This window comes from Bufo gargarizans, chromosome 2 (assembly GCF_014858855.1).
Source record: "Bufo gargarizans isolate SCDJY-AF-19 chromosome 2, ASM1485885v1, whole genome shotgun sequence".
Classification (NCBI taxonomy): Eukaryota; Metazoa; Chordata; class Amphibia; order Anura; family Bufonidae; genus Bufo; species Bufo gargarizans.
This window is the reverse complement of record NC_058081.1, coordinates 595,117,600-595,141,693: the sequence shown is the minus strand read 5'-3', so window position 1 is coordinate 595,141,693 and position 24,094 is coordinate 595,117,600. Positions and strand designations below refer to the sequence as shown.

Here is a 24,094-nt window from a genome sequence, read left to right as displayed (position 1 = left end):
TTTTTATGGTCTTCAGATATATTTATGGAAATCCTATTAGGTTTTTAATATTTTTTATTTTTTTTATATTTTTTTAGCTATTGGTGCCCCGACTGTCTTTTCAGAAGACATTGTAGAGGCAGCCATATTGCCGTCTTAGTATTTCAGTGAATGTTTATCGTTTGATCAGTCTTCTTTTAAAAGTTGCAAGTGGGAAATGGAGGAGAGGACTTCCATCATGATTAAAACTGAACATCAAAATGGAGGCTTCCTTTGGATCTCATGTTTCAAAATGGTGCCCACACCGACAAGTTAGCTTGGACGCTGGTTGTTGGGGACAACAGAGCGACTTTTACTCTCAGAAGATTGATATATGAGACTTATTGGGTCTCGGTTATTAAAACTTCCAGGAATCTGGCCTTGTTGCTATTGGCAGACATTTTTAGAGTTGCTTGGAGCAATATAAGAAAGGAAAGATGAACTCTGGTCTCTAGGAGCACAGTTCTTTGTGTTACAGGCTGAACGTGGCATCTGAGAATGGCTGGTAGAGAAATTAAAAGGCACAACTTTGTCAGAAGTGTTTTGATCCTCAGTTTTCCACTGCCAGCATCCATCAGGCCCATTTTTTTTGACTAGGCCAGTGATGGCTAACCTCTGGCACTCCAGCTGTGGTGAAACTACGACTCCAAGCATGCTTCATTCATTTCTATGGAGTTCTGAGAACTGCCAAGCAAGTGTGCATTTTGGGAGTTGTAGTTTTACCACAGCTGGAGCGCCAGAGATTAGCCATCACAGGACTAGTCTGTAGTGACGCCACATCCTTGTCCAGCGCATAGCTATCAACAGAGAGAGTTCCGGCAAATTTGAGCTCTTTGGGTGTAGCGAATGTAAGCCCCACCCATAAATGAGCGCGTTCACCTGGGGGTATATGTTCCTGGGTAAATGCCTTGCATTTACCAACTTCTGTAACGGTGGCGAGGATACCAGAGCTCACCGTATCTGGCACTGCCAGACACAACTGTGTACCGCTGGATTCCTGTTGACTATAATTGGGTCCAGTGGTGATCTGGACGATTGTCCTGCATAAATACTGGGTTCCGGCATGCTGCCAACGGGTGGCATTTATGTCGGAACAGCACGCCGGATAAGGCTACCGGATTCCGAACACTATTGAGAGCGTAGCCCAAGTATGCCAGCTTCACTCCCCAAAGGCAGGTGAATATGCTGGGCAGCCAGATACCAATATTGATGTTACCATGCAAAGTATGTTACAGATATGTGAAAACAAGGTCCCTTTGATATTAAACCGCTATTACATTGACATTACGTGACTGTTGTAAGGATATGTTCATATGCCAGAAATACATGTCAGAAAATTCAAAGGTGAATATTTTTGCTGTGAAACCTGTGTCAGAAATCCAAGACTGACCCTCTGATTTCTGCCATAGTTTGCAATAGCGCCTAATCCACCCACAGATTAGCAAATATCTGCATTTGGCTGCACCCGTGGTTCCTGCACAGAAGTCATAACTTTTTTTTTTCTCATTTGCAGCTTTGCCTTACTGTCCTGGTCTTGTTTTCGGGCTTATATAAAATCTCTACACTTCACACCATCATACTTGTCATTGGTCTGGTCTGGGCCATTTTTAAAGTCACTATTGGTATCCTGGCGGTAAGTATTTCTCCCTTAATATCCTTGAATTTCCAATAAATATAGCCCCCTGTTCCCTTTCCATGATATTTTGTTATTAACTTGTTCCACTTTTTCTTAAATGTTTCAAATTAGGCAAGGTGTACACATACATCAGTTGTGTCTGGCCAGCCATTTTATGCATTGGTCTAGCGAACATAGCCAGAAAAAGACCGGTCAGGAGAACTGCATGCTGTGTTTTTCAGTCTGATGCACCAGATGCCAGAAACTATTCCATAGAAAATAATGGGTTAATTTCTGGCATCTGTTTCCCCTTCAGTGTTTCACTACCATGGCTCACGTGGGGGAGGCGGTTTAAAATTTCTCCTTATTGAGGGCACCTAGTAGGCCACAAAAATATATGCAAATTAGCTCTCTTTCCAAAAAGAAAAGAAAGGTGATTCTCTGATGCCACCAGATTAATGGCAGCTATCTTATAAGTGAATGCTTGACATTTAAATAGGCCTTGAAGCATAACCTTAGTAATAGCTAAGCCAGTACCTCATCTGCAGACAGCTGTTTCGGGGTGATTGCTCCTTATTAGTGCAGAGCCGTAAGTACTGGCTTAGGGAGAAATAATACACCCCTGAATCCTGACAAAGCACTCTCGCCCAGTTAAGCCAGTTATCTCTGCTCTGCACTGGTGAGGGGCAATCGCCCCTAACAGCTGCCTACAGTGGAGGTACTGGCTTAGCTGTTATCCAAGTTATGCCTCAAGGCCTGTTTAAAAGGTTGAACGATGACTTATAGAATAGCTACTTTACATCTGGTGGCATAAGAGGCTTAACTTTCTTTTTGGAAAGTGAGCTAATTTGCATTACTACCGCGGTGGAATGAATGGCTAGCTATACAGTGTGGGAACGAGCCCATAGATATCAATGTGGGGACATATCACTGGATGACTTGGCAGATAGGCCATTCAGAAGTTTGGGAAAGCTGTGTGACCACTCCTCTAGATCTGTAATTATCAACATACTGGTTAACACCCAACTTTGAAACACAGAAGACCCCCGTAAACTGAGGTGCATCCATGGCTCTGTTCACACTACCGTTATAGCTTCCATTCATAACAGCCTTGAAGCATCTGCTTTCAGATGGATCACAATATATCCTTGTGAATCCTATTTACTTACAATGCTGTCCATTTGATATCAAGAAAAGAGGCTGCAGACTACATTAAAGAACACGAGTCTTCCTTGGGAAACCCTTGCCACCTTTGCTTTGTATTCTTAGATCTTTAAATTTTTAACCACCTTTTTCCCCATGTGTCCTTCTAAATGCTTACTAGGCAGTGATGTGCCTGCTGTTAGGTTTATACTAGTTGTTACTTATGGTGAAATACTAACATAAATCCATCTATATTTACTTCTTATCAGATTCTGAAAGAATTGAAGCCTCTCGTGTGGATATTTGTGCTACAGAACCTTCCGGAAATGGCCTATCTGGTGTATCTTCTGTACAAGGTACCCTGCCTCATTTATGATGCCCGCTGGTTGGTGTATGGGTGTCTATAGTCAAAGGAACATGTACAAAACATCTATCTATCTACTCTCTATGTGATTTAGATCCTTGACTCTAGCCCCAAGCCAGTCATTCGATCTTTAACTGTAGGACACCTGCACATGGCAGGGTAGTTTATGCAGATTTTCTGCATGGATTGTGTGTGCAGTTTTTTTTACTGTGTTTCCACACCAAAATCCATGTGTTACTTGTGGATTTTGTCAAGGGATTTTGACGTGGATTTGCTCCAGAAGAAGAAATTTACACTTTCAAAATCCACACTGCAGGTTAATTTCCATGTGGAAATTTCTCCACTGTGTAGATGAGAAATAAATGAGATGAGATGACCTCTATTTAGCTGGTACTGTATTACGCACCACGTGCATGGAGCTTTAAAGGGAGTCTTTCACCTAAAATCGCCATTATAGAACATGAACATCAGGATCTCCATTACATTTCCCATATTAGAATGCTACCTTCCATTTTGCTGTCCATCGGCGATTTTCTCAGAAAAACACTTTTATTCAATATGTTAATTAGCTTCTGAAGGTGCCCTGGGGCGGTGTTCATGCGGCCGTTGCCCAGGCCCCTTGTCGCTCTGGCCCGCCCTAGGTTCTTCTGATTACGTCCTCCTCTTAGTGAGAAATCCAGCGCCAGCGGTGTTCAACACATTCACTGCTCCTGCGCACTTCATTCCCCATTATGGGCAGAGGCACAAGGCCGGCTAGATTGGGATGTACGGGCCGGCACATGCGCATTAAATGCTCTTGTGCCTCTGCCCATAATGGGGAATAAAGTCCGCAGGCGTGGTGAATCTCACTAAAAGGAGGATGTAATCAGAAGAACCTAGGGCGGGCCAGAGGGGTGAAAGGGGAGGGGTTTCCGAGCGCCGAGAGGCCTGGGCAACGGCCGCATGAACACCGCCCCCTGGGCACCTTCAGAAGCTAATTAACATATTGAATAAAAGTGTTTTTCTGAGAAAATCAGCGATGGACAGCATAATAGAAGGTAGCATTCTAATATGGGGAATGTAATGGAGATCCTGATGTTAGTGTTCTATAATAGTGATTTTAGGTGAGAGACTACCTTAAGGGTCCATTCACAGGTCCGTAAGTGTTTTTCGGATCCGCAAAACACGGACACCGGCAATGTGCGTTCCGCATTTTGCGGACTGCACATCGCCGGCACTTAATAGAAAACACCTATTCTTGTCCGCAGTTGCGGACAAGAATAGGACATGTTCTATTTTTTCCGGGAACGGAATTGCGGACCCGGAAGTGTGGCTACGCAATTCCGGATCCGAGCAGCACATCGTGCAGCCCCATAGAAATGAATAGGTCCGCAATTCCGTTCCGCAAAATGCGGAACAGAATTGCAGATGTGTGAATGGACCTTTTTAAGGTGACCATACTGAAAAGGTAAAGTCTTAAAACTGGTTCCTCTGTTACCTTTACTAAGAAGTTAATGTGGAAAACTATAGTAAAAAAGCTCCCTGTCCTATGTTTAAAAAAATATATAAAAATAACCTAGAGAGCCAGAAAGTAATATGATATAATAAGTCATTAAACCATGTTTTTAAATGCTCTGGTCTTCTTTACTGAATAATTAAACATCACTCCCTTTCAATATAACTTCATTTTTAGGTCCAACAAGCTATGCTGATTATAAAAAAAAAAAATTTTTATGTTTTTATCCAAAGTTCAGGTTTTTTGACCCACATTTCCAAATCCTCTGTATAAACATTAGGGATCGACCGATATTGATTTTTTAGGGCCGATACCGATAATTTGTGAACTTTCAGGCCGATAGCCGATAATTTATACCGATATTCTGGGAATTTTCATTTTTGAAAAAAAATAAAAAAATTCCCACAAATCTGCTGAAAATTAATGTTTATTGTTAATGTGTATTTTTTTTTTTTGTAAATCTTTCTTTTTCATTTATATTTAATATTTTGGTGTTTTTATTTTTGTAACTTTTTTTTTTTTACTAACTTTTAGCCCCCTTACGGACTAGAACCCTTGTCCTATTCACCCTGATAGAGATCTATCAGGGTGAATAGGAGCTCACACTGTCCCTGCTGCTCTGTGCTTTGTGCACACAGCAGCATGGAGCTTATCATGGCAGCCAGGGCTTCAATAGCGTCCTGGCTGCCATGGTAACCGATCGGAGCCCCAGCATTACACTGCTGCGGCTCCGATCGGAGGAGCAGGGGGGAGGGGATCCTGTGGGGGGGGCGCACTGCGACTGGGGTGGGGGGGCCCTATGCGCCACCACTGGTTAATACTGGGGGGGAGGGGGGGGCGCACTGCGCCACCAATGCTTAATACTGGGGGGCTTGGGGGGGCGCACTGCGCCACCAATGAAGCTTAATCTCTAATTTATTCATATACAGGAGGCGGGAGCTGGCTGCAGGATCGCATAGCCGGCTCCCGACCTCTATGAGCAGTAGCTGCGATCCGCGGCACCTGCGGAGTTAACTACCGCAGATCGCAGCTACAGCTCATAGAGGCCGGGAGCCGGCTATGTGATCCTGCAGCTCCCACCTCCTGTATATGAATAAATGAGAGATTAAGCTTCATTGGTGGAGCAGTGGCCATAGCTCCTCCCCTCCTCTTGTCCCCTGTCCTCCCATTGGCTGGAGCAGCAGCAGCAGCACAGGGGGAGGAGACACTGCTCCTTCTCCCCTGTGCTGCTGCTGAGGGAACACGGAGAGCGCTGTCAGCAGCGCGATCTGTGTTCCCCATACGCTATCGGAATATCGGCAAAATAAATGCCGATAGCGTTCAAAATCCTGAATATCGGCCGATAATATCGGTAAATCCGATAATCGGTCGATCCCTAATAAACATATAGGCACATTTAATAAATGTTTTAGGCCCTGTTCTGGTGTAAAAAAAAGTTTTGACACTTTTTTAAAAGTGTTAAGGGAAAGTGGGTGGGGCTTTGAGGCCACGCCTCTTCCACTTCCCAACAGATTCACTGTCATTTATGCCAAAATCTCATAGCTGGTGTAGATTTCAGATTCTCAGACATGGAGGGCCTGGAGATGCACCAAATTTATTAAGAGGCCTGTACCTCTTAAAATGTGCCACATTCTGCACTGACAGACTTTACACTGCTGTTTGTAACTCCAGTCTTAGTATATTAATATACCTCCTAGAGGTAAAAAAATAAAATTCTGATCCTCGCTACCCGGCCCGCGATGTATCAGTGTTAGCAGAGTAAAAATGGCAGCATTTGCCCCATAAGATGCACTGCCATTTCCCCCCCACTTTTGAAAAATATGGTGATCCTTTATAAAGGTAGCTGTAATTCTGTAATGTATTTCTTTTACCTTTTATTTCTCCTATCTCTTGTTCTGGGCTGTCCATGCAGCTCTTTCCTATTTTCTGTGATGTTATGTCCATGCGCTGAGCAGTGATGTGGGAGTGTCTATGTAACTAGCTGGGTGGGAGGAGCTATAAACTAGCTCGGTGTTAGGGGCGGTGCTGGAGCTGTGGCAAAGGAAGGAGAAGTGCATCATGGGTTTGGTTGGATACAGTAACAGGAAGTTCTACCTACAGGATGGAAAAAACAGGGTGAAAGCATGGGGAAGATGAGGTAAATACAGGAGCATATCTCTTAAACCATAGTAATCCAAAACCCCTTCAAAGAAGATCTGTCATCCCTCCTGACAAGTCTGTTTTTGCAAATATTTGTGTCGCCCTCAAACACGTAATTCTGGAGAATCTTTTCCTAAAACTGTTTGGCTAAAAATTAAATTAATTAGTAGTAATACATTGACAACTGAGTATAAGCATTCCGCTTGTCAAAGGGGTGTCTCCACGTATGCAGGGACACATCCAGGACTGATAACCCCTAGTTGCCAATTTATTCATAAATTTATAGGATTAGTAACAGAGGAACATCAAAGTGCAGAGCTGTAAGAAAAGATGCTCCAGAAGTATTTGCTGGAACAGACATGTCAGGAGAGCAGCATTTATATGCAGTACTTGTATTACTGGCAGCACAAGCTCTTTAGCACGTACAGTGTCTTTATTGTGCTTGTCCTCCATAAATTCCAGAGTGGTTCTTTTGTTGGACTTTTCTATATGTAAAATGTTGGCGTACAAGCTGCTTACATCTCATGTGCTTTGCTATCAGGTGGCGATGGAATGGGGCATAGGCAACTCCTACACCCTGGAAGCTGCTGCCGTGACCGGCTCCTTCATCTCTGTGGTTATTAAGTCTGTGCTGTTTTGGTCTCTGTACCGTGTGTATCGGAGCTTCGGCCAAGGACTGAGAGAGAGAAGTAAGTAATGTGAGCGGTGTAAAGTATGAGCAATAGATAAATGGGGGGGAAACCATGGAGGAACTGTTAGCATCTCCTAGCTGACCAGTCCCAGCCTACATGCATGCACAGTGCTGCCCAAGTCTAAGGGTCCATTCACACATACGTGTTCTATATTATACGTTCATATTACTTGCGTGTTGTGACCTGACTGCAGACAGATCTATGATGCTATGAGTTTCAAGGCCTCATGCATGCGACTGTATGCATTTTGCGGTCCACAAATCGCTGATCTGCAAATTATAGGTGCGGTCCATGTTGCATCCACATTTTTTGGTGTCTCATTGTCTTCATTCGTGCTCTTTCCGTAACCGTATGTCCGTTACGCAAAAGGATGGCATATGTCCACAAAATGCAGACCACGGACCTATAGAAGTCAAAAGGTCCCAAATAAAATGTGGGCGGCACACAGACTGCATGGGACCTAATACAGGTGTATAAGTCCCCTTTCACATGAGCGAGTTTTCGGAACGGGTGTAATGCGTGAACGTCATCATCTCTGCGTTGGGGTGCTTTCACACTAGTATATGCAAAGGAAGAAAAGCCAGCTCACCTCACATGTCCAATGTAGCTGTGCACGGGGCGGACCCAAGTCAGTCCGTGTGGTAGATTCAATTGAAAAAAGAGAGGCTCCGGCACCAAGCGTGGACGTAGAAAAAGTTCCCAATCTTTATTCAGCAAGTTCCATATACAGCAAACAGTGGCACAGGCTCCCACTTAATCCCAGGCAATCAACGCGTTTCGGACAGCAGTGTCCTTAGTCATGATCCAGGTGTCCTGCATGGTGGTCACTGAAATAGTGTCCAGTTTCCGCTATCCCGCCCCCAAGAGGAGTTCTGGGGAGGCGGGTTAGGCGCCAATACAATCAGAACCATGCAAGGCACCTGTGCAAACATTTCTCCCGTGATACAAAAACATATAAAAATTTCTTTTAGACATACCAAACAATTAAACAATTTAAAATCATATGGTTATACTATTTAAATACATCAGAGATATTGGTCCAAAAGTGGTAGAAAAGGCATATATATATATATATAGTATTGTCCATTGAATAAATTTGAGACACATATCTGAACATTTATGGATGTATATAGGTATATGAATAAATAAATAAATATCCCCAACAAACATAAGATGCGAGGGAACAAATATATGTATGTAAAGAGTGGAACAAAATATCTAGGAATATATAAATATGTAAAAATGACAGCAGAGACTGCGCAAACGAGATGTGAGCAAATCTACTAATATAATCAGATGGAGTTGTCAGTGTGTATATGCGTATATTTCATTAAGTGGTTGTTTATATCCATCCACTTTAGCCATATCGAAGTAGCCATGGTCTTAAAATAAGTTATATTCACATATACACTTGGAAAACGCCTGGTGTGAATTCATGTCCTAGTCTGCACATATTCGGCAGTCAAAGGGTCATGACCAGCATGAAGTTAATTAGTAGCGCTGCCCCAAGGTGTTTCCTACTTCTTGTTGTATGAAGATGTCCTTTTCACACGATCCTCTTAGTATTCCTAAAGAGAGTATACTGTCACTATAATCCAAGTTTTTAGATAGGAATAACAGGGATCTCCAATGCTGCCAGTCATTTTATAAACATCCACGACCGCAATATAGCCACATTTTCCACCTTTGCATTTGAACGTATCACACTTCCTAAAAGGGGGGGTAATATCAAACAAAAGACCCTTTTGCGGGAAGCATACTGGATCTGGAGATTAAAAACAAGATACCCACAGGGCATGAACCTTAAAAAAGAACTAATGTACCTTTATTAAAGGTAACATGCAGAGAAGCCATATATTATTTTATTATTTTTCCTGTTTTATATTTTGCTAATTAGACAAATGTTTTACATGGCCATTGGAAATAATTTTTCCTTTTTAAACATGTGGTTTTCTTTTCTTTCTATCTACAGAGTGTGAGGCCACAATGTGGGGATAGCGTTATATAATGGTTCTATATTATACACTGATCTGATCCCTGTGTAGTTACGATTACGGGTATTGGGTGTGGATGTACTCTGTCACGGATAGACATCTGTGGCAGAGTACATCCACATGCCTAATGACGTCCCAATTTAGATATCAATGGGGTGGATATATAGGTAAATACGTTCTATTAGTTTCACATATTGAAAAATTATAAAATTTAAAATAAAAAAATAAAAAATATCATTGGTCAGAATTATGGGCAATTAGGAATAAAATATCCATACCATAATATAACTAAATGAATAATATAAATTAATAATAACAATAAAAAATATTGATCATCAGGAAGATTTTCGGAGAACGTGAAAATGAAAGCAGTATACCAAGGAAACAAAATAAGTTGCCAACAGAAAAATTAAATTAAAATTAAAAACAAACTGAGTACCGAAAAATAAGCAGACAAGACTTTATGAGAATAAATTTGATTATGTCCAACTCCAATAAAGAGACCAGATTTCATATAACTGTCTTGTTTATTTCATCCGTTCCTATCTAAAAACTTGGATTATAGTGACAGTATACTCTCTTTAGGAATACTAAGAGGATCGTGTGAAAAGGACATCTTCATACAACAAGAAGTAGGAAACACCTTGGGGCAGCGCTACTAATTAACTTCATGCTGGTCATGACCCTTTGACTGCCGAATATGTGCAGACTAGGACATGAATTCACACCAGGCGTTTTCCAAGTGTATATGTGAATATAACTTATTTTAAGACCATGGCTACTTCGATATGGCTAAAGTGGATGGATATAAACAACCACTTAATGAAATATACGCATATACACACTGACAACTCCATCTGATTATATTAGTAGATTTGCTCACATCTCGTTTGCGCAGTCTCTGCTGTCATTTTTACATATTTATATATTCCTAGATATTTTGTTCCACTCTTTACATACATATATTTGTTCCCTCGCATCTTATGTTTGTTGGGGATATTTATTTATTTATTCATATACCTATATACATCCATAAATGTTCAGATATGTGTCTCAAATTTATTCAATGGACAATACTATATATATATGCCTTTTCTACCACTTTTGGACCAATATCTCTGATGTATTTAAATAGTATAACCATATGATTTTAAATTGTTTAATTGTTTGGTATGTCTAAAAGAAATTTTCATATGTTTTTGTATCACGGGAGAAATGTTTGCACAGGTGCCTTGCATGGTTCTGATTGTATTGGCGCCTAACCCGCCTCCCCAGAACTCCTCTTGGGGGCGGGATAGCGGAAACTGGACACTATTTCAGTGACCACCATGCAGGACACCTGGATCATGACTAAGGACACTGCTGTCCGAAACGCGTTGATTGCCTGGGATTAAGTGGGAGCCTGTGCCACTGTTTGCTGTATATGGAACTTGCTGAATAAAGATTGGGAACTTTTTCTACGTCCACGCTTGGTGCCGGAGCCTCTCTCTTTTTTCAATTGGATGCTTTCACACTAGCGGCAGGACGGATCAGACAGGCTGTTTACCCTGTCGGATCCGTCCTGCCGCTAATTCTCTGTGCCACCGGACTGCCGATCTGTCCCTATTGACTATAATGGGGATGGGGGCGGAGCTCCAGCACAGCAGTGTACGGCGAAAGGCTGCCGGACTAAAAGTACTGCATGTCCGACTTTTTAGTCCAGCGGCCTCTCGCCGTGCTGCGCCGGAGCTCTGCCCTCGTCCCCATTGTAGTCAGTGGGGACGGAGCGGCAATCCAGCGGCACGGCAAAATAGCGGCAGGACGGATCCGACAGGGTGAACATTGATGGTTTCTAAGAGATGTTGTTTGTAATAATTATAACTTTTTTTCATGTGAGTGAAAAACGCATCAAAACTGATTGCATCCGCATGAAAAAAACTGAACTACTGAACGCACTTGCAGACAAAACTGACTGAACTAATGTGCAAAACCATCGGTTTTTACCTGAACAGATCTGTACACAATCCGTATCGTTCGTGTGAATGGGGCCTAATACATTTGTGTGAATAGCACCTTAGCAATATCCTATGAGCAGATGATGGCTGTTATGCATATGGCCCAGTGTTCTGCCCTATGGCTTGGGATATTTCAGCTTATTTAAACGACTGTCTGTCTGTTTTTTTGTTTTTTTTTGTCTGTAGAAAAACGGATTGCCTCTGTGCATTATTTTTTTTTCACTCCCATCAATAGAAATACAGTAGCTATTTTTATCTGCAGATACGGACCAGAATAGGATATGCAGTGAGTTCAGGTCGGTCACACAGATGTTAAAGGGGTTCATTAGTTATAATGGCTTGTTTTGTCTAGGGAGCAATCATCAGGAGACATAAAATGGCCTCCATCCTATTAGTACACACAAAACCTGTCCTAATCAGACAGGAGGACAAGTTACTTCACAACACTGAGCTAAACAGCTGCCTCATCCTCCTCTCTGCTCTATCAGGGATTATGATCCTGAATACAGCTGATAAGATCTTCCGCTGCATCTCTGTAGGAATGGAGCTCATTAGAAGGCATGAAGTACAGAAAGGAGGTGGGGATGTGGCTGATGAGCACCAGCTCTTGTATGCAGTCTCCATTACCACAGTCTGTCCTGTCCATCCTCTCTGTACTTCATGTCTCCTCATGAACTCCATTCCAGCTGAACTAACTTGTCCTGCTGTGTGATTAGGAAAAGTTCTGAGTGTACTAATAGGATTGCGGCCATTTTATTTCTCCTGACAAAACGAGCCGTTATAGCTAATGAAAGGTATTTGGGAATATATTTATAATGGTAATATTTAAGTATTTGCATTTTCTTCATTCCTGGAGAACCCCTTTAAAGGAAACGGATGTGTGAATAGCCATGTTAATTTGTGTGGTCCACATGATGTCCACGAATCGCTCATGCAAAAAAAAAATACCATTGCCTGAATAAGGCCTTAGTCACACGTCCGTGAGGAAATCTGTGATCAGAGGGTCAGGGATTCATCTGTGAAGAATCAGGGTTTGGTCTGTATGTCCGTTTTTTTTCTTTCCATATGTCACCCGTTCCACTGGCACTGCACAGCTGAAAATAAGTTTCCGAGCATCTCCTATAAATGATCCCTGAAACACGGATGGCGTTTGTGTTTTTCACGGACCCATAGACTATATAATGGGTGTGAGGGATCCCTAAACATGGACAAAAATAGAGCATCCTTCCGTGTTAAAACCACGGACGATTCTAAAACACGGATGTGTGAATACTCATTAAAATGGATGGGTACGTGTGCTGTCCGTGAATCACTGACGTGTGAACATGGCCTAAGCCTGTGATGGCTAACCTCCGGCACTCCAGCTGTGGTAAAACTACAACTCCCAAGATGCACACTTTCTTGACTGTTCTCAGAACCCCATAGAAATCAATGGAGCATGCTGGGAGTTGTAGTTTCACCACAGCTGAAATGCCGGAGGTTAGCCATCAATGGCCTAAGTTCTTCTGCTGACCAGTGCAGTTGTAGTCACGTGTTTGTTTTTAACCCTTTACAGTGTTTTCTTCCTATGGAAGGATTGATTCCTAGAAGCACTGAAAGATGATATAGGAAGACTTTCTTAGGACTGGCCAGGACGGGCTGTTGCAATCCTATCAATTATGGAGATGGGAGGAAGTGTAGCATCGCTGTGCTCTTCAGAGCCGTCTGTAAAAGGGAAGATTTCGGCTTTTCTCTCCAGACCCTTGAGTATTCTTCTGTCCACTGCTGCGGCCACTTTCTGCACTTGTCGTACTGGATCGCACCGAGCCGTGCCATGGATTTTATTTCTGTCCTTAAAGTGTAGCTGAACTTTATTTTGCAGTTTCTTATCTCCACATGTATACTTTATGTAACATAGCACATACTTAATCCTCCGTGTACTTGCAGAACTGCTACATCCGCTTACTGTAGCTCAGCCCATATAATGGTAACGCTCTCCACTGAAGTGCATTCTGGGGGACGTCGCTGTGCCACCGTGGTGTCGGTCCATCTGCCAGGATGCAGAATAAGCTAATTCTATGTCATGTGATGGAAAATATAGAACGTGGTCTGTTCTGTTACTTACAAATATAGATCTGTTACTGACCCACGGAGGGCTGTCTTGAGATTTTCATTGAGAGGATGCAGGTGAGAAAGGGAACCCAAGTCAGGCTCTTTAATGTTGTCACCACCAAGTCTCTGCTACATATACGCCTGTCATTTCCACTGTATAGCTTGCGCATTCTATATATGTTTAACTACAATGTCTTTATTACCTCTCAGGGTCAAATAGTTTAGATTGGAAAGTTTGTAACCACAAAGCAGCTATAAGCCATCTTCACAAGCATCCTAATGGTTTCATTTTTGCCAAAACCTCCGCTCCTTGATAGACTGGTTGCCCTGCCTAGCAACCCTCATCTATAAGGCTGCAGTTATCAGGCAGACCCCCACCTATCAGACAATGGGGGCATTTCCTAGCGATATGCCCCCACTGACTCAGATGGGAATACCCCTTCTCTGGGAATTAATAAAATGAAAATACTACTTTATTATAAATATATTCTCAAATACCTTTCATTAGTTATAATGGCTCTTTTTGTCTAGGGAGAAATCATTAGGAAAAAATAAAATGGCCACCGTCCTATTAATCACAAAACCTGTCCTAATCACACAGCGAGACAAGTTACTTCACACCACTGAGCTAAAGAGCTGCCTCAGCCTCCTCTCTGTTCTACTTGTCAGGGATTATGAGTCTGAATACATATGATCTTCAGCTGAATCTCTGTGGGAATAGAGTTCATCAGGAGACATGAAGTACAGAGAGGATGGACAGGACAGACTGTGTGGGGCTGTGGTAATGGAGACTGCATACCAGTGCTGCTGCTCATTATCCCCACCCTCCTCTCTGTACTTCATGTCTCCTCATGAAATCCATTCCTACAGAGATTCAGCTGATCTTATCTATATTCAGGATCATAATCTCTGACAAGCAGAGAGGAGGATGAGGCAGCTCTTTAGCTCAGTGTTGTGAAGTAACTTGTCCTGCTGTGTAATTAGGACAGGTTTAGTGTGTACTAATAGGACTGTGGCCATTTTATTTCTCCTAATGATTGCTTCTGAGACAAAACAAGCCATTATAACTAATGAAAGGTATTTGGGAATATATTTATAATAAAGTAATATTTAAGAATTTTAATTTTCTTAATTCCCGGAGAACCCCTTTTAATAAGATTATATATTTTTTTTTATATAGATTAAAGTGGAGGCCAAGTGGCTGCTTTCCCCTGCTGGTGCCCGGGAGTTCCAGCAACGGGCCTCAATGATCAGCTGTTTGTCGAGGGGAAACAGCCGCCGGTCAGTTCACAACGCTTTTAGAATTGGGTCCTCCAGTCATTTTCCTTCGGTAAAGAACCTGAACTTGTAGCTGGAGCTCCTCAGATGTAGCCTGGTGTTCATACATTTGATCACTAGTAGGTGTAATGTGACCAAATCAAGGGCTCAAGAACCATAGTTTTTATATCGGTGTAGTTTTTCTGGATACACTCCTACACTAATGAAAGGTATTTGGGAATATATTTATAATAAAGTAGTATTTTCATTTTCTTAATTCCCAGAGGAGTAGTATTCCCATCTGAGACAATGGGGGCATATCGCTAGGAAATGCCCCCATTGTCTGATAGGTGGGGGTCTGCCTGATAACTGCAGCCTTATAGATGAGGGTTGCTAGGCAGGGCAACCAGTCTATCAAGGAGCGGAGGTTTTGGCAAAAATGAAACCATTAGGGGCAGGTCCGTAGCACAGCCTCTGCTTCATAGCTTATGAGGGGCATATTTTATGTTACCATATAGTTAATAGCACACAGTCACTAATCTATTAGCTGTGGATTTTATACGCGTTCTTTCTATTTATTAGGATAGACTAAACTGCATTAAATACACTTCACACAGAAGGGGCGGACATTTACAAAAGTAAGACACAATTCAGTGGGAAAGCAGCCATTAATCCACTGGACGCCATGCTCATGGTCAGGTTGTTTCATGCAGGCTGAGTAAGCAGACAACATGGCCGCCCTTACTGTGTGGCGGTGTGTTGTACGCTTTAACAAAGTCTCACCATTTTATTATTTATGATTTCATATTCTCATCTCTTCCAAAGTACTTGAATGCCAACTAAAATAATTCTGGAGAATCTTGTCTTGCTGTTCCTCTGAAATTCCACTTGGAAGTGTGTGGGCGTTACCATTCCTGCTTTAAATGTGGTGTGTCCTCACACAGTCTGAGGGTGCTCAGTCAGTGCTGACCGCATTGGACTCTGAGGGACAGTGCTACGGACAAGCAGAATGGTAAACCCCTAGTTGTCAGTTTGTTCTCACACTTCCAAGGGGAATAGCACAATGCAGCATTCTTAGAAATGATGCTCCAGAATAGTTGTTTTAATGTTAAATGCATGCATTTCCTAAAGCATACATGTCAGGAGAGCGACAAGCCCTCCTTATACTAGGTATAAATCCTGAAAGGAGTATTTCGGTAACAGACCCTTCACCAAACACGAGAATGGGGGGGCCTCATGTATCTGGATTGAATGGAGCCATGGTCATGCACATGACTGATGTTCAAACAGGGAAAACCTCCCCTACCGATCTAACGTGGAGAATAACTTGTTGTTTCCGCAATACCCCTTCAATCTTTTTCTTCAGTGTTGTTTGTTAAATATTCAGTCATAACTAGGAAAACTGGGTGAAAAGCAATATGGCCACCATTACAGCTCTTCTAAGGTAGCAGGATGGCAAGAGGGATGTGCTGCTGCATAACTGGGCAAACTGGTACCTCGGGAGTCTGGCAGAACTGATTCGACAGCCCCTAAAGTACACATCTACTCCTCCAGGACCTTATTTTGTGTACACACGCTTTAAAGGCTATGAACACATTTGGAGGCATTTATTATTTCTGCATTCTACTCATTTTGGGCTAAAAATCACTTTTTTAATACCTCTTTATTAAAAAATTTCAACAGTATGTCTTGTACAGCTTTCAGTTTCAGGCTGTCTACTTCACACTGAATCTGTCAGAGAACTACTCTGTTGGTTGGATCTGCAGTCATCTCTCTGAACTCCTGACAGCTCATAAAGACTGATGTTAGCTATATTGTGTGTTTGTGATCTTAGGAAATTACAGATAAGGGTTACAGACCCAGCCATCAGAGCAGCTCATTGACGGATTCATTCTGGAGCAGCCGGCTAGTCTCCAAAAGCTCTGAAATGGAAAGCTTTAAAAGAAAAACTGTTGGAAATTTTTAATAAAGACCAATTGAAAAAATGATGTGTAGCCCAAAGTGGAATGCAGTAATAAAAAATTGCTCCAAAAGATGTCCATATCCTTTTAAGTTATGTGTAATTCTTTGTCCTATAGAACAGGCACATAAACCGCACAACCATTAACGATCAGTTTGCAAACCGTGCCCACATGCCAGTCGAGGTGCTTTTTATCCACAACCATGTTGCTTCGTAGGGCCTTATACTGTTACTGTTGGCAACCAATCAGATTACATATATAAATCTGTCACTTTAAAGTAGTTTGAATCTGATTGGCTGTCCTGGCTTCTCCATTTTTCTTATTTGCACTCGTTTGTATTAGTAATCTTTGTGCTTTACGTTTACTATTGTCCTTACACAGACTTTACTTGCCAAAGCTTTAACAGAAATGTAACGCCTGAACTATGGTCAATGGATGTATGATGTATTGGGATATATATGCAGACATTTTTATACAATCTGTATGTTTCTAATAAAATTTCTTGTGTATTGCAGGTGTTACATTGTCTGTCTGTATGTGTCTGTATCATCCCAGTTATTTAAAAACAAAAAAAACCCTAGATTAGACTAGTTTCACATGAGTAGTAAGGCCTCTTGCACACGACTGTATGTATTTTGCAGTCCGCAAAAAATACGGATGACATCTGTGTGCATTTCGTATTTTGCGGAACGGAACAGCTGTCCCCTAATAGAACAGTACTATCCTTGTCCGTAAAGCGCACAAGAATAGGACATGTTCTATATTTTAGCGGAACGGGGAAACGGAATGGACACGGAAAGAAAATACGTTTGTGTGCAAGAGGCCTAAGAGATATATTACTGCATATTTGCCGGATCTCCGCCGGACCCTATTATAATTAATAAGGGCCAGTGGGCATTGCGCTACCGTCCAGCAATGCTGGTTTCAGAGCGCTCCGGTATGCTGTTCTTTGCCGAAACAACCTGCCGGACCTCTTACGATATATGTGAATCTAGCTTTACACAGGTCATTTAAAAATCTTTGGAGGGGGGAAGGGTAAGAGTTAGACAGAAGTGCCAGAGAGACTGCACCACCTAAACAGATAGTTTATATGTCAGCCCAAGTACTTTATTCACTTCCTTACATGTCAGTTCCTCTCTATAATGTCCCCCGTTATCAGGAGCTCTGTTATCTCGGACCACCTCCCCCACCCCCCAATTTCTGCGAACTGTCTTACTAGAGATTGCCCTAGCCCTGTGATGACTAACCTCTGGCACGCCAGCTGTGGTAAAACTACAACTCCCAAGATGCCCCCTTGCTTGGCTGTTCTCAGAACTCCATACAAATGAATGGAGCATGCTGGGAGTCGTAGTTTCACCACAGCTGCAGTGCCGGAGTTTAGCCATCACTGATCTAACCTAACAAGCAGTGGACTGCAGATTAGATGGAGGTGAGGTGACTAGGGTGGATGCAGGCAGATTTTTTTTTAATGAAGTGATTTAGAAATTAGCTAATTACACCATTCTCTATTAAATTGTGTGAAAGTACCGTAACTCTTAGAATATTGCCAACTTATCAGAATAGATCATCCGTATGTAATTGATACATTTTTGGGAATCCTTGCTGATCAGTTGTTGGGCATGGACGGACATGTATAACGGAAACCAAACGGATCCGTTATGCTGCCCGTAGACTATTATGACGGAATGCCTCCTAAAAGCTTCCGTGGTGCATTCCGTCATAGAATTCAGTTATGTTCCGTGGTAACGTAATCCATAACTGAATTCAGGCTAAACCCAAACCGGAACTTCAAAACATGAAGTTTGCTCATCCCTAGTTACAAACCAAATTACACATGGTTTGTTAGTAGCCTGTAATCATGAAGCTATACAAGCCTGCATAGGAGCTCTATACATATCGTGCGTTTGGAAAGTCTTCAGCCTTTTTCACATTTTATGTTGCCACCTTGAGGTTAATTTTTTTTTTTTTTTTTTAATAATCAAGTTTTCCTCCATTAGTCTGGTCTCAATACCACATAATTTTAGAGATTTTTGTAGATTTTTCAAAAAAGAAAAACTAAAATTTCACATGGATCCTTCACATTTAGCTCTGGGGGCCTCCCATTTCTCTTAATCATCTTGAAGAAGTTTCTACACCTTGATTGGAGTCCATCTACGGGAAATTCAGTTGATAGGATATGATTTGGAAAGATACACCCCTGTCTATATAAGGTTTTACAGCTGACAATATATATCAGAGCCATGGGGAGGATGAGAACTGCATGTAGAGCTCAGAGACTGGATTGTCTGGAAGCACAGATCTTGAGAAGGGTACAAATAAATGTTTAGCTGCACTGAAAGTTCCCAAGAGCACAGTGGCCTCCATAATTCTTAAATGAAAGAAGTTTGAAACAACCAGAACTCTTCCTAGAGCTAGCTGCCCCAACAAACTAAAGTAATGGGGAGGAGGATTACCAAGAACCCAATGGTCACTCTGGCTGAGCTCCAAAGATCCTGTGTGCAGATGGGAGAAACCTATAGAAGGTCAACCATCACTGCAGCATTCTGCCAATATAGGCTTTATGGCAGAGTGGCCAGAAAGAAGCCTCTCCTCCGTAAAAAAGACACACACAAGCCTTCCTGGAGTTTGCAAAAGAGCACATAAATGACTCTCAGACTGAGAAACATAATTCTGTGGTCCAATGAAACCAAGATCAAGCTTTTTAGACTTTTTTGGACACAATTCATGTCTGAAGGAAACCAGGCATTGCTCATCACCTGCCCAATAGTATCCCTACAGTGAAGCATGGTGGTGGCAGCATCATGCTGTGGGGCTGTTTTTTTTTTTTTTTTTCAATGAAACTAGTCCGAGTTAAAGGGAACTTGTCACTGGGATTTTGGGTATAGAGCTGAGGACATGGGTTGCTAGATGGCCACTAGCACATCCGCAATACAGAAGATGAACAAAAGCTCAATCTGTTTAGGCTTTAGAAGCACTCTAATATAAATTAGGAAAAAATGGCCCCAGAGGGGGGGTGTCATTATATTAAAACATAACTTTTAATGTCATCTTACAAATAAAAATTATGTGACCCACTGTGATACACAAACAAACATATAGTAGAGGACCTAGAATGGTACCCGAAATGCTGGTAGAATAAACAAAGCTGCTCCACCTAGTTAAAGATGTGAGCAGTCTTAACAGATCCTTGTAGACAGTAGAATCAGCCAGGAAGGATATCCAGGAGACATTGAATGTAAACCGCACGGGAAGTCGCAATCTTACTTGGTACCTGTATAGTAGATGCAGACCTGGGCCCTGTATAACCCTACTAATTGGGGAGGGGGCTATTTTTCTTCTGCCCATCTATACAGAACACCCGCCCCGAAAGGGGTGACCCCGTCCGGATACCTGTCCGTACCTTGGACCTGATCCCCAAGTCTCATAAAATAGCGAGGGAAAGCAATTCCGATGACCTCCCGACGTGGCACGTTTCTGTCAGTGTCGACTCTTCAGGGAAGTAGGTACAAAAGTGGAAAAAGACGGAGACAAACCGCAGGTGTGTAGCCTGCAGCTAAAACACTGGATCAAGCACTTAAGCTTGCATCTGCTGCCCCTAGATGATGGGGTGCGATATTGCAAAGGAGGGGTAGTCCTATGCTATATGGTCAGGAGGATATAGTAATCCTGTGTAGTAGATCCTCTATGATTGGGGGAAACAACAACTAAATCTACCAGGCGGCTGGGAGGTGGAGAAGATTTGTTTATTCTACTAGCATTTTGGGTACTATTCTAGGTCCTCTCCTATATGTTTGTTTGTGTATCACAGTGGGTCACATAATTTTTTATTTGTAAGATAACATTAAAAGTTATGTTTTAATATAATGACACTCCCCTCTCTGGGGCCATTTTTGCACATCCGCAATGCCCAGTCCCCATTGCTCTGTGTGCTTTTATTGTGTAAAAAAAAACCTGATCTGATACATATGCAAATTAACCTGAGCCGAGTCAGAGCTTGAAAATATGACTCTTCTTTGGTCACACAAGTAAGATATGACTCATGTTAATTCGCATATGTATCAAATGTTTTTTTTTTACACAATAAAAGCACACAGAGCTATGGGGACTGGGTATTGCTGATGTGCTAGCGGCAATCTAGCAACCCATGTCCTCAGCTCTATACCCCAAATCCTGGTGACAGGTTCCCTTTAAGGGAAAGCTGAATGCAAAGTACAGAGATATCCTAAATGAAAACCTGATCCAGAGTGCTCTGGGCCATAGGTCCACCTTCCAACAAGACCACCACTAGGGATGAGCGAATAGAACATCCGAAGTCGATTCGCATAAAACTTTGTTCTAGTACTGTACAGAGCAGGTTTGGTTTCAGGTACCTAATTAAAATGATACCTGTCTTATGTCTGTTCGTGATATCGTTGCAGAGAAAAATTACCTTTTAAAATTATGCAAATTAACTATTTGAGCACCGCTTCAGCGACGCCCCCCTGCTTTTAGAGTGACAGTGCTAGACCGCACTCGTGTCCAGAACAACATCTTCGCTCGCCGGGACTCAATTCAACCAACACTTTTCACCCCATGAGAGCCTTTTTTTTATGTCTTTTGCTAATATCGCCGTTCTCATGTGACTGTTACTACCTGAAGCTGTTCTGACAATTACATTTTTGGACACTGCAGTTGAACAATGGATTCATTAGGTCAAAATAGAATTTACAATACAAATTGTAACAAAAAGTCCACATTTTATGCAAATAGGAAATGATACAATAGTTTTTTTTTTGCTGACAGAACCGGTTGCTTGATTGTTCAGAACAAACAGTAACAAACAAAACGAACAATGAAACAAGTAAAACTGTAATAGATGTCATATGCTACAAAATATATGTAAAACTGCTGGATGACCATGTATATGGCATACTTCAGGAAACCTGGACACTGGAGCAGCACTTCCTATATAACATATAAGACTTAATTGTGAGAAGCAGCTGATTTACAGTATGAGCCAGTTCTCCCTCTCCTCAGTACACAGATGGCACATAACTTGCACTTTCTTATTGTAAAATTAAGACATCTTGTTCTGTTCTTCATCCCTTCACATAGTGGGAAGGACCTAAACAAGCTGCTATAGCCTGGGGAGGAAGTGTCTTGTACAGCAAGTAGAACTTCCTATTGCCCACTTCCATCTGTATAGCAACATATTGTAGTCTTTAAATACAGGTCAGAAGAAAAAAAAAATTGTACAGTATTTTGCATCTCCAGATCAGAAGTGGAAAGCAAAAAAGATCATGCTCAAGTTGTGGGTGTAATGTCACCCGCTAAGCTCTCCTAATGGCAGAATAAAGGTGCTGTATATCTTAAAGGGGTTGTCCCATGCAAAATAGTCTACAGTTTTCAAACCAGCACCTGGATCTGAATACTTTTGTAATTGCATGTAATTAAAAAATTAGTATAGCCACTGAGTTATTGAATAAAATCACCACCTGTTATTAGTTTTTTATTTGGTTGACCTGATCACTGAGATGGCCGCACATGCTCAGTTTTTTCCTTCAACTGCCTCCTGAGCTGAGATAGGGAGAGCATGGACACGCCTCCTGACCTGTGATAGGGAGAGCATGGACACGCCTCCTGAGCTGCAGCAGAAAAGACACTCCCCTTGAGCTGTCAGCTTGATATAAATCTAGCAGAGCAATGAATGTGAAGATCTCTGGATCCATGTGAGGTGCAGGGCTGGTTCTAGCTTTGTTAGAGAGAGATTATGTACTATACAATAGCTGGTTTCCATTTTTTACATTAGTCATGGGATAACCCCTTTAATGTGGTGGCCTGACCCTCTCGTATTCCTGAATGGGTTCAGTCTGTTTCTTTAATTGCTTTTAATATATAGGACATCAATTCAGCAGTTGTACTCTGGTAGGATAGCAGTCAGCCGACAGTTAGCTCACGACTATGGCCGGCTTTACAGATTTCTATTACCGTAAACCTCTGGTTTTATCTATCTTTTGAAATGTCAGAGACTTAAAAAGACTGCATGAGTGGTGGTCTGTGAAATGGGAGCCTACACCATGCCCACAGCTTGAAGGGATTTTTCCAGAGGATTTTTTTTCCTCCCCAAAAAAAAAAAAAAATATTTCTCACCTCACCAACCACCCTGCCACTGCCTTTGCAAGGCTGTCCTCCACTTCTTGGTTGCAGACTTGACACAGGGAAGGAATTGGACTGATCACTCAGTGATTGAATGACAGATAATCCAAGACATTCCCAAGCCTGGGACCAGGAAGTGGAGAGCGGTGGGGACTGCAGCAACGTAGTAAGATGAGTAGCGATTGTGGCCCTTAAAAAATCCCCTGGAAAAACCCTTTGGCACATGGAAGAGTTGGAAGGCCCTTCTACACATGAAACATGTAGATGAGCAGGGCTTGCTAAGTCTATGTTCACATGTGGTGAATTTGCTATGAATAAAATATGGGAAATAAGTAAGATGAGTATGTAAATTTTGACACCGTTTTCACCAGTTTCAGTGCAGTGATTTGGTGGAGTTCCGGGATGCACTAATGTAGAGCTTTAGAACGCCAGCATTTCTCATCATGTAATGTATGTAATCTGCATACAGTAAGTGAACTCTGCCTGCCCAAGCTATTTTGCTTTCCTGAGTGGGCACAGTAATAATGGAGTCACTGCCCCCCTTCTGTTGGTGATGCAGGGACTTAATTTCAAAAAGATAGATAAAACCAGTAGACTACACAAAAAATAAAGCTATGCAACCAGGCAGATTTGTCAAAGTATCTGATGCAATAGTGGCTGATGAGAAAGCCTATGTGATCATTTATATGTACAATCATAGATGTAAACTAATAGTAAGAAAAGTGCTTACAATGTATTAACTACAGGTAACTCCACTTATAGATCCATTTTATGGACAGTATAAAAACCTCATTAACATCTCCAATGATGATGCCGGTCTGGTGACTGGCGCTGGAAACCTCTCCTCCAAAAGAAGCTTTGCAAGGGAGGCTTCCAGAGACATACATCCGCCTAGGCAACTGGAACGCCCGTTTAGGATATGTCCACACATGATTGGTCTGCTGCAAATGTTCCACAGCGTTATCTACTGAAATGTCACAGCAGTAAGAAAGTGCTGTATTTCATGTGGAACTTGAAGCAAATACTATGGTTTTGCGCAGATTTCCCCATCTGCATAGCAAAGGGTTAAATCTGCAGCATAAATTTACATGCTGCTATTATAAAATCCATACCATAGATTAAATTATATATGGATTCATTGCGGAAATGTTCTGCAGTGTGTGCATAGGATTTTTAAAATCTCAACTTTGTTGCTA

At 42.0% G+C, this 24,094-nt stretch overlaps 1 protein-coding gene across 1 annotated transcript in view; it reads left to right on the top strand.

Annotated features, from left to right (window-relative positions):
- The window catches only part of LOC122928731, a 48,499-nt gene extending 34,613 nt beyond the window's left edge, over window positions 1–13,886 (top strand). The window contains exons 6-9 of the mRNA XM_044281889.1: window positions 1,532–1,651; window positions 3,046–3,132; window positions 7,316–7,463; window positions 13,010–13,886. Of these exons, the coding sequence (XP_044137824.1) occupies window positions 1,532–1,651; window positions 3,046–3,132; window positions 7,316–7,463; window positions 13,010–13,041 (387 nt within the window). The 3' untranslated portion in view covers window positions 13,042–13,886. The remainder of the gene's footprint in view (window positions 1–1,531; window positions 1,652–3,045; window positions 3,133–7,315; window positions 7,464–13,009) is intronic.
- Window positions 13,887–24,094: the final 10,208 nt, after the last annotated feature.